Source organism: Podarcis liolepis (genome assembly GCF_965112155.1).
Source record: "Podarcis liolepis genome assembly, chromosome: 1".
NCBI lineage: Eukaryota > Metazoa > Chordata > Lepidosauria > Squamata > Lacertidae > Podarcis > Podarcis liolepis.
This window is the reverse complement of record NC_139554.1, coordinates 78,863,542-78,879,799: the sequence shown is the minus strand read 5'-3', so window position 1 is coordinate 78,879,799 and position 16,258 is coordinate 78,863,542. Positions and strand designations below refer to the sequence as shown.

General features: G+C 44.1%; 1 protein-coding gene across 2 annotated transcripts in view; it reads left to right on the top strand.

Moving 5' to 3' along the window:
• Nucleotides 1-15,140, top strand: part of SYT12 (synaptotagmin 12) — a 53,330-nt gene extending 38,190 nt beyond the window's left edge. For both annotated transcript variants that reach the window (XM_083480919.1, XM_083480920.1), the window contains exons 6-9: nt 7,309-7,524; nt 7,806-7,926; nt 8,991-9,124; nt 11,328-15,140. In XM_083480919.1, the coding sequence (XP_083337045.1) occupies nt 7,309-7,524; nt 7,806-7,926; nt 8,991-9,124; nt 11,328-11,501 (645 nt within the window). In that variant the 3' untranslated portion in view covers nt 11,502-15,140. The remainder of the gene's footprint in view (nt 1-7,308; nt 7,525-7,805; nt 7,927-8,990; nt 9,125-11,327) is intronic.
• Nucleotides 15,141-16,258: the final 1,118 nt, after the last annotated feature.

Genomic DNA, 16,258 nt, shown 5'->3' with positions numbered 1-16,258 from the left:
GTGCAAGTAGAAAGATTTTCTAATGATTTTCAGCCTTCGAAGGGATCACTCATATGCCATTTCACAGGGGTGGCAAACTTCCAAGAGACTGCGATCTACTCACAGAGTTAAAAACTGGCAGTGATCTACCCCCTTTTGGGGGCTTCAGGTCAAAGTTGTTGAGCATGCCTGCCATATCAGAACTCTTGGCTGGTAAAGTGTCCTGCCTAGCCATGTCCTTTCTTCCACAGAAGACACACAGGCTGCATTCATGCGTGACGCCCACTTCCTTCCTGGCTTGCTGTGATTTATTATGAACAAGCAGTGATGTCTGATCACTCCCAATTTGGTCCTTGGTTGGTTCAAGTAGGATAAACAGACCTGGAAGCCACAGTGAAGCTTGGCTTCCCATTACAATCCCAACCAGGGTTTGTGGCTTCTTGCTCCCTGATGAGCCATGAGCACAAGCCAACAACCAAAGTCATGGCTTGTTTCTGGCTTGCTGAGGAACAACAAGCCACTAACCCCTGGTTTAATAGAATGGGAAACCAGCCTTAGTTGCAGCTCCTTTTTACCAGTTACACCAGGGGAGGAATGATTGGGCAATGTGCGTGAGCTCGTTAACAGCAAATGACAATAAGCCGGAAATCTGATTTCATAAGTGGTTCAAACTTATTTTTTTCTTCTCCAGCTTGGTCCAGGGGTATAATGCAACTTCTTTGCTTCTCTGTAATCCAGTTGGAATAATCCACCTTCCCCAACCCAAAGTTTCTTTTTCAATGGGCCATTTTCACTTTTCAAATACTGCTCGCTCTCTCTATTTAAAAGACATTTTGTGGATATTGAGTTCTACTGCAGTGTCACTGTACCACTCATTTATTCTTTCTGGACCACCTCAGCCAGTCCTCATTTGATCTCAGTTCTTCTGCCTGGTTGGCTTTTTCAATACTCCATTTTCTTCCCGTTTCCACATTGTTACACACCCTCCAGGACTCCTGTTTGCTTGCCAGATCCGCTTTTACTTCTTTTTGTTCAAAGGGCTCTTTGTTCTTCTGCCTTATCCTTCTCTTCTTCATTACTTGTATTCTTGTCGTCTTAGTTGTGCCCATCAGTCTATGGATTGGATTAATTCCCCCCCCCCTGCCTCCTTCCTTCCCTTCTCTCTTGCTGTCCCCTTTCCCTGGAACTCATTTTACCAGGCTGTCTGTACCTCTCCCTCTGTTTTAGCATGTGGAAAGCCATGAAAACTTATCCTGAGCTGATATCATCAGAACTCTGCACACTCTTTTGCTTGAAACCTTTCTCTATTCCTGATTGACTGGGGGGGGGGGGGAGTTTGCATGTTGTAAAGGTGTTTTGTTTCTTTATCTGTGGGATTTTGTTTCTTGTTTTTTAGCAGGTGGGAGGAGAATTGGTTAGGTTTTAAGCCTGCGGCAGAATTTGTGCTTTTTAATACAAATATGATGGCAATATTGATAACTGAAACACCCATAAGTGAAGTGACTCTGCTTCTAAAAGCTAACAGTAGCTAGCTTCTCTGTGGCAATGGCTGGCTCTACAAATGTGTTGCAAGGCTTTCCCAAGCAGCAGGTTTGCCCAGAAAGGTGACTAGTAATGTACTACCGAGCAAGGTGAAGAATCAAATAAGATCTAGAAAGGATGGAGAATGAGGGCAACCTGATGTGAAAATCCTGGTCCTTCGGGTGTTCTTAAGAATGAGAAAAAGCACCAGGGAGGGCAAAATGTCATGAGTGTGCAGGAACAAGGGCATCTGAGAAGAATTGAAGGCAAAGACAGGAAATTGGTGACTGCTTTGCCATTCCCAAGGTTTGAAGAGGCTGTAGGTGAGCACCTGTTTTGCATGGATGGGCACATGCTTCATCTAGGAAGCTTTGAAGGTTCTTCATCGAATCATGACACCTTTTTCCTGCTTCTGACATTCATGATTGTGCACTAAATGTAGGGTGAAAGTAGAGCATGGAAAGTAGGGTGGCCCAAGAAGTAGGAGAAGAAGACAGCACACCCATATCTTTATTAGTTATCAAAGAGAGTTTGGGCAGCATATTTAAGAGCAGCATGGAATATTTTTATTTTGCAGTACATAAGGATGAAATGCAGGGACTTCCAAGGAACAGGATGGTAGAGAGTGGTCACAATAGCCTGAGGGCAGGGTTCTGCTAACTAGTTCTACTTGTGGAAGCCCATGCAATGACTTCCACTAGTGCAACAGGGCCTTTCCCCTCTCTTCTCCCTGCCCACTCCCAAATTAGTTCTGGTGGCGGGTCAAGTGAACCCTCAGAACAGCCCCTGGAAGGGAGGAAAGTGTTGTAGGTTCCATATCTTGCACTAGTGGAGCAGTGGCCACATATTTGTAGACCAGACTTCCTGAACGTGGTGCCCTCCAATTTTTTTGAACTGCAGTCCCCATCATCTTTGACGGTTGGCCATGCTGGCTGGGTCTGATGAGGGGCCATAGTCCAAGAACACCTGGAGGGAGGTGAACTTGGGAAGGCTGGTGTCGATTAGAAGAAGATTTTGTCCATGATTGCTTCCAAATCACAAGGCTTGGAGCATGGCAGTACAAAAGGGGTCGCTGTTTCTAGCATGCATTCTTGTCACGCTGGTGGCCCTACTGTAGAAAATAGCTGCAGAAAATGTCTTTCCCCCCTGTAGATTTTTGACTGAAATTGCAGTTCTTGCTTCAGTGAGGTGGAAGCTGATGCAATGAGCAGCTCAGCATTGATAAGTTCATCAGTGGGGGGTGGGAGAAAATGGGGGAAGGGGTAGGTGGGTGGTTGGGAAGGAAGGAAGATTCTCTTATGAATGGACATTGTTTACAGTATTTCCTTTCAAATACCAAAGTGTCTGCCTCTTTGACTTTGTGCTGCATGGTTGATCATTTATTTAGCAAACCTCCCACGCACCCTCAGAATGGGAGACAGAAGCGGGTGAGGAGAAGGAGGTGGTGGTTCACTTTGTAAATTTACATTCTCAGAGGCAGGCCAAGGGGAAAAAAAATCTTCTAATTTGTATCTGAAATCTTCCCTCAGTATGATGTGTCTCCTTTGTTAATTGCAGTGTGAAGTGAGGATTAGGAGTTAAATGTTCTTTTCCTACTGGTGATCAAAATACAAGCCCGGGTGGGTGGGTGTGATTTGCTCAGCGTCCAGGGCTTGGTCCTGATTCTGATTAAAGCACTTACTTTGCAACATTTAATTCCCATCTTCCCTCCCATGAGCTGATCTTCACAACTCCTCTCTGAGAGACAGTAATTGGCCCTAGATCACCCAGCCGACTTCATGCCTGAGCACAGATTTGAATCCACAGCCTTAGTCTTGACACTCTGAGCTTTATTCCATGTTGGCTCTGAGCCAGGGTTAAGCACCAGAGCAGAAAAACTAATAACAAAGGGTGCCTTTAGGCATGTGCATAGTCCCTTACCAAATTATGTGAGGGGGTGGTGGTATCCCGGATGAAAAATGGGCTTGGCTGTCAAGTGACCTTGAGCTATGTTCCCCAGGCCTTTTAATATATGCAGTGGTTAAGTCTTAACACTAGTGGAATGCAAATAGGCATCATTTGCTTGTTAGGTTTAATCTGTCACATTTATGACCCTGTCTTTCCCTTCTCTGCAGCAGTTGGAAAGGGGTGATTCAAATAGGGGAAATGGTGCAGGGGGGAAGGGGTTAGCCCCCTTCCCTAGAGCTGTGGACACAATCCAAGTCAGCCTCTCCCCATAGCTTTTTCTTTAAGCAAAGGAAAAGAAGTGAGGGATCTCATCACTGATCTCTCTCTCTCTCTCTCTCTCTCTCTCTCTCTCTCTCTCACTCACACACACACACACACACAAATATTTTTCTTACTTTATTTTAAAATGCGTATATCCTGTCTTTCCTTTTTTGAAGCAAAACGATATTCAAGGCAGCTGACAGTATTTAAACACAAAATACCTATTAATACAAACTGAAGCACAAGAAGCAGCCAACCAGCAACTAATTAATCAATTAGGCAGTGGCAGTAAACAAAAACCAAAAGCCATAAGAAAGAAAAGAGAGCAGTCAGGAAGGGGGATCCCTTTAAACTCAAGAGGATTTTGAATGCCCGTGGGAACAGCACAGCCTTTTTCCTGGAAGGCTGACAGATGGGGTGGAATAGCTTTCCCCTGGGAGGGAGTTCCAACCCTCAGTGCAAATATGGAGGAGGCACTGTTCTGAATGTGTGAAGCAGTGGGGATGTCTGTGTTCCTGCCCTTTGTCCTGCATCTATATAGCTACTAATCAGTTCATCTGGCACAGCTCTTCTCACACTTGCCAAGCTCCCAGAGATTGTAAGTGGCGCCCACAGAAACTCCCCTTTGGCAGAAATATTGAAGATGGAAGGTAGCTCTTGTTCCTAGCCAGCCTAGAGAGAGGCTTCTGCTTCTCCTTGCACATTCCTTCCTCTGTCCTAAGACACATGAAAACATGATGTGGTCATTTCCCAGAAAAATGTGCTTCTAGGGCAAGCCCCACCACCACCCTTAAGCCAGCTCAAAGCTTCCATGTCTTCTCCCAGGCATGCAGATTATCCTTTCATTGCTCGTTTCCTGTTCTCTGCTCATGTGCACTAAAAAGTCATTTGGGATGCAGCCTGGAAAAAGAAAGTCCAAGAGCCCCAAATAAATCCCTGGGTGAGATGAAATCCACAGATCCTGCCTTTATGTATCTTTAAAGCCTGGCTCACACAAGCAAGTGCTGCCCTCCTTTTTATGCAGATGCTATTCTCTTTGGGGGCATGACTGTGTGGAGAAACTTGCATGAGCTGGCTGCTTGGGGTGGGGAGAGGGCAACAGCCATTTTCATTTCCGCAAGACCACAAAATGTGCCGCCTCTTTGTCTGTGTAAGCAGCAAATGCCTTCTTACTGCTTTGTCTCTGAGTCTGAAGTCATGTAGAGAAGTAAGGGCTATCGGTTACTACAAACAGGGTGCAAGATTTCTTTATAGGAAGGTTTTCCACAGGGTCCTCCTCTCCCTGTATGCGCCATGCCTTTAAATGGTTGCTGGAGATTGTAATTTTGTGGGGGGGGGGGCAAACTGCCCATAATACTTTGAGGAAAATAATTGTGCTTCAAATGTATTTTAAAGGTCTAGGGTGTACACAGCAGTATCGTTTTTGTTTGGCTTGTTCTGTTTCCAACTAATCTTAACTCTTTTGGTGGCAATTCATACTAGGAAAATCTGGCATTGCCCACAGAGAACTCTCCCTTTCTGTATAATGTCCTTCAACCCCAAATGGCAGGTTTCAAGTGGAAACAGGAAGTGAGGGCTGTGTTACTTTTACCCACTATCTAAGGCATTCCCCCCGCCCCCCCCCCCACCATTTTTGGGACAGTATAACTAGCATCTTGTGAGGGGGAGAGGGTCAGATCATGGGGAGGCACTCAGAACATGAGAAAACCTGACCCATTCCTATTTTGCATTGGATGTCTTCAAGTTGCAAGGCCCCCGTGATAAGGGGGGGGGCAAGGCTCCTGCACTCTTAATGGTTGCGTTGAAGAGGGGATTTCTGCATGAAGAAGGTGCCATCTTCCCATCTCCTGACTTTGCCACCTCCAGGAACAACAACGACAGGGTTTAGCTGGGGAGGCCCAGCTGGATGGGCAGGGTACAAATAATTATAAATTATTATTAGCTTTTCATGGGCTCTGAACAGAGGTTTGTGGTTTGTTTGAGGAGAAACAAAATGTGTGCCTCAGCTCAGACAGTAAAGCCAAACCTTGCTGTTTGTTGCTCCCAGGGTAGCAGCTAAGAGCGAAGTGGGGATTTTAAAGCAGCAGGGACCAGCTGTCTGTTTATTCACATTTAAACCACGCAAACATGGCCAATGTGGCTGAGAGGTTTGAGGGCATCCCTCAGAAGTAAGTTAACCCAGCCAGCATCTCCTGGCCAGTGTCTACGTTATGACAATGTGTGTCTGCCTGCATGTAATGATTGGCTGTGCCTTAGGGAGCCATTCTGGGCACAAGATTCCGTATTTCAGAAACTGTATTATTATTGCTTAAGCAGCTAAATCATGAATTGTGCAGTGCAAATGCTCTGAAAGTGGGCACAAGGAAAATGCTCTAATCAGCAAAGTGCACGAAACACATTATTCAGAGAGGAATCACCGACAGAAACCAATGTTACGGATTTTGCACATGGAGCGAGCCGGTTGCTTGGGAGTTCCCTTCTACCTGAGTGTGTGGAAGGTGTCCCTGAGAGAACAGGACAGCAGTGGTGCTCAGCTGGCAGCAGCAGGTGATATGTATAAAAGGAGACCTGACAGCATGGAACCTGAAGAAGATCAATACGTAGTTGGAAAGTCATCAGTGCAGATCAAGAGCACGTGGGACATCCCAAGAGGCAGAAACAGAGGAAGTGTATCCTAGGCAAATAGTTGAAGGGCACAGGTCCTTAGGTAGCACAGATTGACACTGGCACCCAAATAACTGCTTGTTTGTCTTCTCAGATAAGTTATATTAATGCCTGTATTTCTAGAACAGAGCTGGGGGAAAGAACCAAATCTTGCAACTAGAATAAATTAAGCACATTTGCACATAGAGACTATGTGGTATAGTGGTTAGAGGAGACCCAAGGGAAACCTGAGTTTAAATATCTGCTGAACCATAAATCTCACTGCATTTGCAAAGGTCCAAGTCGTGAGGTTATTGTGAGGATAAAATGAGGACGGAAGTGGAAGAAAAAGAAAACAGTTGCTTTTATTTTGTACATTCATTCTGCTTCACCTAGATGTGGAGTGGAGTGGAAATCCTATTCAGCTACCCTCTCGCTTTAGAAATTTCACTGCCATAAAGGTGAAAAATGAGGGGGAAGGGAAAAGAAAACTGAAAAACTTGATTGTTGATTCTGCACCAGTTACCAAATCCGTCCATTTGTGATATTATGATATATGTGTGGTGTTTGAATGTGTCGTTCCAGAGTTCCTGTCCATTTGCTGGGCTTTGAAACTGTGAATCTTCAGAGATGCTGATCTGTTGAAAGTGTGTTAGGCTGTGTACACACTACTCGGCACTATAGTTTACCCCCCATGGAGTTACAATTCCCAGCAGTTCTTAACAGTATTCTTGGAGGGAAAGAATGTGCTTTGAATATCCTTTGAAGGTATAGTGTGTGCACAGCCTCTGTGTTTCCAGGAGCAGAAGCTTTCTCAAGAATGTATTTTGCTGGCCTTCTGTCAACTGATATCCCTGTGCCATTCACGTCTGCACATATAGCAGCTTCCTATGTTCCTGTGTTTTTTCCTCACCTGGCATTTCAACCCTCTCCTGTGCTTCCTTTTTATCTGTGCAGATCCAAAGGACTGCCTACTCAGTCTTCTTCGATGAGAGGTTTTCAATCCCCTTGGACCCTTCTGCACTCGAAGAAAACAGCTTGAGGTTTTCCATCTTTGGCATAGATGAAGACGAAAGGAACATCAGCACTGGAGTCGCTGAGCTGAAGTTGTCAGACTTGGATCTCTCCATCAGGCCCTTCAATGCATGGCTGTATCTACAGGACATGAACAAGGTAGCTTATTGTAGCAGGGCAGAGGGCAGTAGGGTTCTGGAGAATGGATGGGGCAAGGATATTCAGCCCCTTCGGATAGCGGTGCCCTTGGCAACCATCAAAATTGACTGAATTGGCCCTCAAATGTTGAGGGCATTTGCCCTCAAATGCTACCTTTTTATATAGCTCAGTTGCTTTCTAATGTTCCCCACTGCCTTGAGCTAGAGTAGTAATCTCTACCATTCATTTTGTTATAAGGCCATTTAATGAGCAGTCACCTGTCTCCTTCTTATTCCCTGCAGGCAACTGATTCAGTGGGTGAAATTCTGCTTTCTCTTAGCTATCTCCCAACGGCAGAGCGGTTGACAGTAGTTGTGGTTAAGGCCAAGAATCTTGTGTGGACCAATGGGAAAATGACTGCAGGTCAGTAAACAGTTTTGCAAAGCTCCTCCGCCCTGCCCTGCAGCTGTGACTGGATAGAGTGTGAAGATGTTGCCTTAGTCCACAGTGGGTAAATTAGTCATGCCTGTGATCACAATTTTTATTGTGAAAATGGTGTGGGGAGAAATGGTTAGCCCACCCTGTGGTCACAGTCCCAATTGTTCCTTACAATTGGGCCAATTGAAAGAAATGTAGAGAGAGAGACATAAATGCATTCATTATGCATTGTCTCCCCCATGGCATTTAGTTTGGACCTCAGTGTCTTCTTTAGTGCTCTCCTAGAGACTGCTGTCAAGCTCTGGGCATTCCTTGTTCTTAGTGGTTAGTTGTTAGGAGGAGATGAGCTGGGAATCAAATCTGTCTTGGTGCCAATCTGCGATTCTAGAGGGCCTGCCCTATAGTTTCAGCTGCATGTGGTGAGGTTATGCCACTCAGAGGGGAAAGTAAGGCACCTTAAGGTGCACAGACTCAGACATATTCACCTTTAAGCTGGCTTCATCATAGCATCCAGGGCAGACCCACTGAAAACAAATTTCATCTAATATTTTAAAACTTCTGAGTTGCCTCAGCAGGGTAGTAATCAACTGTTCCACAGTCTCCCTCTTAGGCATCCTATTTGGGCTTCTTGAATAACCATCAGCAGAAGCTGAATATCTGTAGGGGGTGATTCTCTTTGAAGAGCCTCAGAAGTGATCAATTAGCTTCCAGTTTTAATTAAGTGGATTTCTCTTGGTTATCAAAAGTGAAGAGCACATGACCAGTCCTTCTAACTTGTATGTTTTTCCTGTGGATATTACCTTGCTCTCCAAAATGTTGTGAGTGGATTATAGCCCTTTAAAACTAAACTAAGCTAAAAAAAAAGTTAAGTCCCATATATGAAGGTCTTGCCTGTACAAACACCTGCTGTTAAATAATATAGCGGTGTGTTTTACTGAAAGTAGCACCAGCTTCAGATACTACATCTTTTCAGAGGTTAAGTCTGCATACAAGAAACAATTTCCCCCGGGGACCCAGTAAAAACCATCCTCTTCTTACCATCCTATCAGATCCTTTTGTCAAAGTGTACTTGCTGCAAGACGGGAGAAAGATCAGTAAGAAGAAGACTGCGACAAAGAGAGATGACACAAACCCAGTGTTTAATGAAGCCATGATTTTCTCAGTGCCAGCAATTGTTCTACAGGTAAGAGCCTCCAGGTTCACAGGGACGATTACAGCACCATCCATTGAGCTACTGCATTGCTAAGAGCACAGTCTATAGCGTCAGGCATACAGTTCACACCAAGAGCACCCAGGGGAAACTTACCCTCTCCTACCAGTTCATAGGATCAGCCTGCCCGGCTATGAAATACACCAAAAAATGTTAAAGGGCTCATAAAATTCAGTCCAACTATTCCTTGGTTAATCCTAGAATCTTACTGTGAAGGTCTGCCTACTGGAAAAGGCTAGAAGCAATTTCATCTCAAGCCCAGTTCACAAGTCATTTTGGTGTGTGACAGCTGTGCCCGTAATGATTCCATCTGCTTTGTCTCATGCCGGTCCACTTGTGTGCACACATGTCACTGGTCGAATCCAGATTTTTTTGCCAGCCATTAAAAGTGGATGGACAAAGAAGGTGCTTCTTCACACAACACGTAGTTACACTGTGGAATTCCTTCCCACAATATGATGGCCACCCGCTCCAATGGCTTGCCTCCACTATGCTCCACTTATAAATAAAGCAAACTTTTGAAGTCTCCAGGGCACTCTCATCCAAAAGAACCTAAACCTGGCAGTTTTGCTCCTGGAACCTCTCACCACTCACAGTCATAGGAATCCTCTGTGAATAGCAGGCATGGTGGGGGAGAGGGCATTTCCAACTGGGCCCATGGCTGGGGCAAAGGGTTAAAGCTCCTTCCCTTCACAATCCATGCTCCTGAAAATACAAACCTGCTTCAAATGGTACCATTCACAAATGTTAATGACAAAGCCTTAGGTGATGCAGATACTTCTCTTCGGAATGAAATTCTAGGAAAACAGTACAGAGAGAGATTCTCTTCATCGTCAACTTATGTTAGCTCTGTTCATCTTAGAAGCTCACCCAAGTGATGAAGGGCTGGCTGTGGCTGAGGACATCCTAATGAACATGAAATTAAACGGGATATAAACTGGCATGCCCAGGGCAAGAGCCTTCTTCAAGGGTTAGACATTGCCCTTTTGCCAACACTGGTGATCTGAATGGTGAGGGTTAATTTGTTTGTTTAGTCCAGAGGAAACAAACCAAACATGTATTGGTGATGGAGAAATCTCTTAACTAACCATGTCATGTATTGTCCTGCATTTTCTTTGTTCTTGTTAACATGCTATGTTGTCTTTTACTGGGCAGCAAAGGTGGCCTTCAGATTAACCCAGACAAAATCATTAGTAGACAACAGTATCCAGCTAAGTCATAATAAGAATGTAGCACTCATTTCTTCCTCACTGCGGCTGACATCTATAATTTTAATGAATCTTTCACCGTTCAGAAGCTTTTCTTGATTGGTGATAGATTCCGCCCACAAGGTTTTTGGCATTCAAGGCAGAGACTTTCAAATTAAACCCTGGGAAAGAAAAACCAGTACAGGAGATGTAAACACAATCATTGCATCACCTGCAAGGCCGAATATATAATTTCATTTGCTTTTCAGTCATTCAGAAGCTTCGGTGCTGGGAGCTAATATAACATATCTAACGAAATCATCTTCAAAGGAGACAAGAAAAAGGATGGGTTACCATAACGACCAAGCAAAGGCCGACTGCTGTGGCTTCTCCTGTCCCTTCTTGAGGATGATGCAAATTCATGGGGGTTAGGGCAAAGGTTCTCGAAGTTGTACTAATATGTAAGGGAAAGAGAAGTAATGTTTCATTGCACACAAATTTTACAGGTGCCTGAAAGGCCCTTAGGGCTTACTTGTCAAACAGGAAAGAAACTAGCTGTTGCTGATGGCTAGTGAAATGTTGCATTCCTTAATAACTCATAGTGGAGGGCTACGAGGCTAAGCATTCCCATATGGTGGTTCTGATATTGGAAGGAGCATTTTGGTGTCCTCCTAAGTGATGCTGCACCAAAAATCAAGGTGTTGTCTTTCCCCCTCAAGTTTTTCAGGCCCAGCATACTTCCAGCCCCAGGGTTGATTTTGAGATCCAGTTGGGCAATTCTGCATTGTTGCCAGATCTCATTGTGCTGCATTGTTACTTTTCTGAATGGAATGAGGACATGAATTCAGAATGTGAATTCTATATATAATCAGTAGTGGAAAATTAAGAGTGCTTTTCAAGGGTACCTACAGCCACTTCTCAAACTACATCTGATGGTGGTAAAAATTGGGTCAATGGAATTTTGCTAATATCCGCTTGTGTCCTTGCAGGAACTGTCTCTTCGGGTGACTGTCGCAGAGTGTTGTGAAGACGGGAGAGCTGAAAACATTGGCCATGTTGTCATAGGCCCAGCTGCAGGTGGGATGGGCATCACGCATTGGAACCAGATGTTGGCCACCTTGAGGAAGCCTGTGTCCATGTGGCACCCACTTCGGCGAAGCTAAGGCATGCTTGCACCTTGCTGTGAATAATCCAACTTGGTGCCTAAACTCTATCAGTAGGCAGATACTGTTGGCAAATGGAGTTCATTATAGCTAGGAACGAAAACTTATTTTTTCTCCAAATATTCTTCACAAAATGGAGTTGCAGCAACAGGAAAGGGGGGGGATGTTCAGTTGCCAAATGGAACCACACAAGCCTTGGAAAAGCTTCAGACAACTGAAACCCGTAAGAGAGGAAGCCATTCAAGTACAAGGGACTGCCCTGAAGTAGCTTGCTGACAAATAGGGTGGCCTTTTGCCTCCATCACTCTAAAATCACCAGCTTGGAGAACCAGTCATTTAGTAAATTTGTTTTTTTTACTAGGAATTAAGAGTCCCATGCGGCCTTCCTCCAGCCCCGAGGGTCAAGGGGGAAAGCTTTGTGTACGTGTGTGTGTGTGTGTGTGTGTGTGTGTGTGTATCTATAGATATCTATATCCATTTGACTCCACTTAGATCTTAAATGCATCTACTTGGAGGTTAGAGCCACTGAATTTAATAGATCTTGCTTTGAAATAGGCATGATTGAGATCACAGTTTTATATTTGTCACATTTTTTGGCAGGAAAATCCCGTTCGATTCAGAGATTCCAGCATAAATGAGCTTAAGATCATAACTTCATGGAACCATCATCAAATGCATCTCCATCCATGGTTCCAATTCTAGAAGAGTAGTCATGTTTGCCTATTGCTACAAAGAGCAGCAGGAGACCAACTATTGTAGCCTATTACAGGAATAGGGAACCTGTGGCCCTCCAGAAATCATTGGGACTCCAACTCCCAGCAGCCCCACCAGCATGGTCCACGATCATAGGTGACGGGAATTGCAGTCCAGCAACATTTGGAGGACTCCAGGTTCCCTGTTCCTAGCTTCTTTTGTCAGATGCCTAAAGCAAACCTACTTCTTGCACCTCATGCTACCATAAATTAGACCTCAGAGTAACATAGGCTACGCTGGTTTGTTTGTTTGTTGCCCTGGTGGCATCATTCATTTAAACTTGTCTGCTGCTTGTTACAGAATAGATATCCAAGCAACTTACAATAGGCTTGGTAGCATTAACCACAAAGTGTCCAGCATGGTCAGAGATGACCATCAAAGCATGATCTAGACTACCATGTAATGCTGTTTAATCCTGATGCCCCCCCTCCCAGTGATAGCAGCAGCATCACTTAGATGCTTTCTCATCAGAGCAGATGTTCCATTGCCATTTTGAGCACATGAATCACATGTCAATCCAAGCGGTCCATAGATAGCAGGCCCTTTGCTTGCCATTCAGGGGGATGCAGGGTTGCTGGGAAAGGGAAAAATCAAGAAAAAAACAAAACCGTTTTGTTTTTAATGACAAAGTATCATGAAAATCGGTCATTGAGCTGGCTTAAAATAAGCAAATATGTGATTTTAGTAAAATTTTGAGGAAAGGAATATCAGTAAAATGGGTACCCTAACCCTACTCCATTCTCCCAAGCCATTCTGCCACCCAATTTAAAGGCACGTGGCTTTGTATCTAGAGCTCTTTCGCTGTTGAAGAATTTGCTGCTTGGCTTAGCTATACACACTTCATAAAGCAAAATGGAAAACACAAGCGCTAATGATCTGAAAAGCATTAGAGGCCACTCAAGCTTTAACTCTTTTTCTTTCTTTTTTTTAAGCAATTCTCTGAGGATGTCAAGCCTGCTCAACTTTAACCATGAAAGAGCAGAAATGCTGATATTAAAAGGGTAACTTTATGTTGAACATAAGCCCATTTGACATTTGGAGTTTATCAAGAAAGCACTTTCCTTTTCGGCCTCCTGAACCTTGGCAAACTCCATCAAGAGTGAACATTTATCGCTTTGCTAAGGCCTGAGCAATTCTGTTGTTAATACGTTTTACATAGATTGGAAGGGAGATTATTCTCCACCCCATTTGATAAAGCTAGACAGCTGCTTAATTTGCCTTCTGTGCAACCAAATACCACAGTAGGGCTGGCTTTAGCAACTGGACAGAACCATCAAAAAGAGAGACATCTGGATTCATTGAGCTCAGGTGTCCCAAGGACTCTTAAGAAAAGTGTGAAAAGTTCCTTTCAAGTGGAAGCTTTGCTATGTGCCAAGGAGAACAGTGATGGTAGGAAGGTAGTCCTATATCCTTATGAATCCCATGATGCTTTGCTTATTAAAATGATGACATCGTCAGAATGAAACAATCAGAAATCAATTAAGAAAGCTGCAGAAATGATCAAGCATGAGCATCACAACAGTTGAAAGCAATAGCAGATTAAAACCAAATGCAACTGATGTTTGAAAGAATCTTAAGAAAATAAATAGGCCATCCCAGAATTTAAAAATGCCCTTGCCTCTTTAATCCTAACTTAATTATGTCTATCCCTGAAAAATATTCAAGCTTGGAATTGCTGGGAAAAGAGAAGAGAGAATTTTAAGGTGACCCTCCATAATTACCTCTCTTAATGCCCTTATTGCATAAACTTTGCTACGGAAATTATAACCAGCTGATCTCAAAGATTAGGGTGGCATTTGAAATATGATATCAAGGCACATTGGAAGGATAAACAGGAAGGCACCAATTTCAAGAAGGGAGGAAATCCCTGGTTGCCCCAGGGGGGAAAAGGTTTTTTTAAAAAATTGGGGTCAAATGATTTGAACAGGTTTCTTTCTCAGGGACACGTCAACAAATTTCCAAACTGGAATTCAGATTAGGTGCCAGGGGATGTACATATGGTCTAATTCATGTGGGGGCAGGGGGTAGGTCAAAACCAGCATGTTGAAATGCATTTATTCATCTTTAACATTTTTCTCCTACCATCCTGGCCCTGGGCCTCCATGGCAGCTTACAATAGTTGTGCTTGTGAAACACAGAGATGCTGTGTGGTTGGTAGAGACCTGGTGTAATGTGCTCCTGGCAACCCCTGACTCTCAGAAAGTAGACTGCAAAGCTTGAGCAGTCACTAAAGGTGTCCCCCTTTGCATCTTCCATTTCCAATAACCAACCCTTGAGATGACAAAGGGAAACCTGAACAGGACAAAAATGAAGACATCCTTCTTGCAAGGAGAAGCAGTGGCAAAGCACTCCTGGCCATCTCCAACCATTAAGCAATTGGCTGAAGAGCACCCCAAGGTGTCAGCAGTGAAGAACAGGTGTTCCTTGCTCATTCTAGCTCCAGGCCACACTACCTGCGCTGTCCATTATCATCTTGAACTTGTATAGGTTTGGCCTGCCTCACCCAGTCCCTCTACCATGGCCAGACGATGTATTTCAAGACTTGGATAGGATGAAATTCCAATTTATCTGCCATCAGCATAATACGATCATGCTGGCCATAAAACACAAACTTGTCTTTCCTGTGACTTTTCTCTGAAGATACACTTCTTGTAGGATACATTTACTTTTGGGATAAATAAAGACTGGTCTTTCTTTAAAAGCTGCTCACACTGCAGGACTGAGAGAGATACTGCAATGATGATTGTAATTACATTTGTACCTCAAATGTTTGATATTCTCACCTGTTCCCTCCTACCCATCCTTCAATGTTAGAAGAGTGGCAGACTTTTGGGAAGGGGTGGGGATTGTCGGTGATTTTGTAATGTAAAGTGTATCATCACACCATTCCTGTATTATGTGCATAATTTCTGCTGTGTCAAAGCAGCAGCTGTGCTCGTGTAACGTATTTTCGTAAGCTTTGTACATAATCTTTTCCCCACTGCACATGCACATTGTTGACAGCACCTTATGCATTTGACTCCTCCTGCCCAATTGCAGTTATCTAGGCTCTAGCTTTCATGTGAGGGAGAAATTCTTTTCTTGTTCTTAAAGCCCAGATAGTGCACACAGCTGATTCTGATTCTCTTGCCAAGGTGTACAGAATCTAACCAGACACTTTGGTAGTCATGGCTGGGGTTACTCTTGAAAGCATTTCTGAATTGGCTGCCTAACATAGGCAGCCATGTTCAAAGCCAGCGTAGGGCACTGCCAAGATACAGTTCTGTAACGTTAAACTCTGGATTTAATGATCTTCTGCAAGTGGGTATTTCCTCCCCCCTTCACTTGATGGTAATGGGTGCAATTTTAATACAGTGGTACCTCGGGTTACATACGCTTCAGGTTACATACGCTTCAGGTTACAGACTCTGCTAACCCAGAAATAGTACCTCGGGTTAAGAACTTTGCTTCAGGATGAGAACAGAAATTGCGCTCTGGCGGCAGTAGGAGGCCCCATTAGCTAAAGTGGTGCTTCAGGTTAAGAACGGACCTCCAGAACGAATTAAGTTCTTAACCCGAGGTACCACTGTATGTGCTAAGTCAACACTACAGCTATTGAGGGTTGAGTAGAGACTCTGGATGTCTGCCTCATAGTCCTGCTCTGACAGCACTGCTACTCAGACATTCTTCTGGATAGACACCCTAGGATAAGAAGTGCATGTATGTTTTTGACTTGCTCCAGAGAAGCGGACATGGAGCAATGGATCCAAACTACAAGAAAGAAGATTCCACCTAAACATTAGGAAGAACTTCCTGACAGTAAGAGCTGTTTGACAGTGGAATGTGCTGCCAAGGAGTGTGGTGGAGTCTCCTTCTTTGGAGGTCTTTAAGCAGAGGCTTGACAACCATATGTCAGGAGTGCTCTGATGGTGTTTCCTGCTTGGCAGGGGGTTGGACTCGATGGCCCTTGTGGTCTATTCCAACTCTATGATTCTATGACTGTAAAAATGGATACATGGGATATT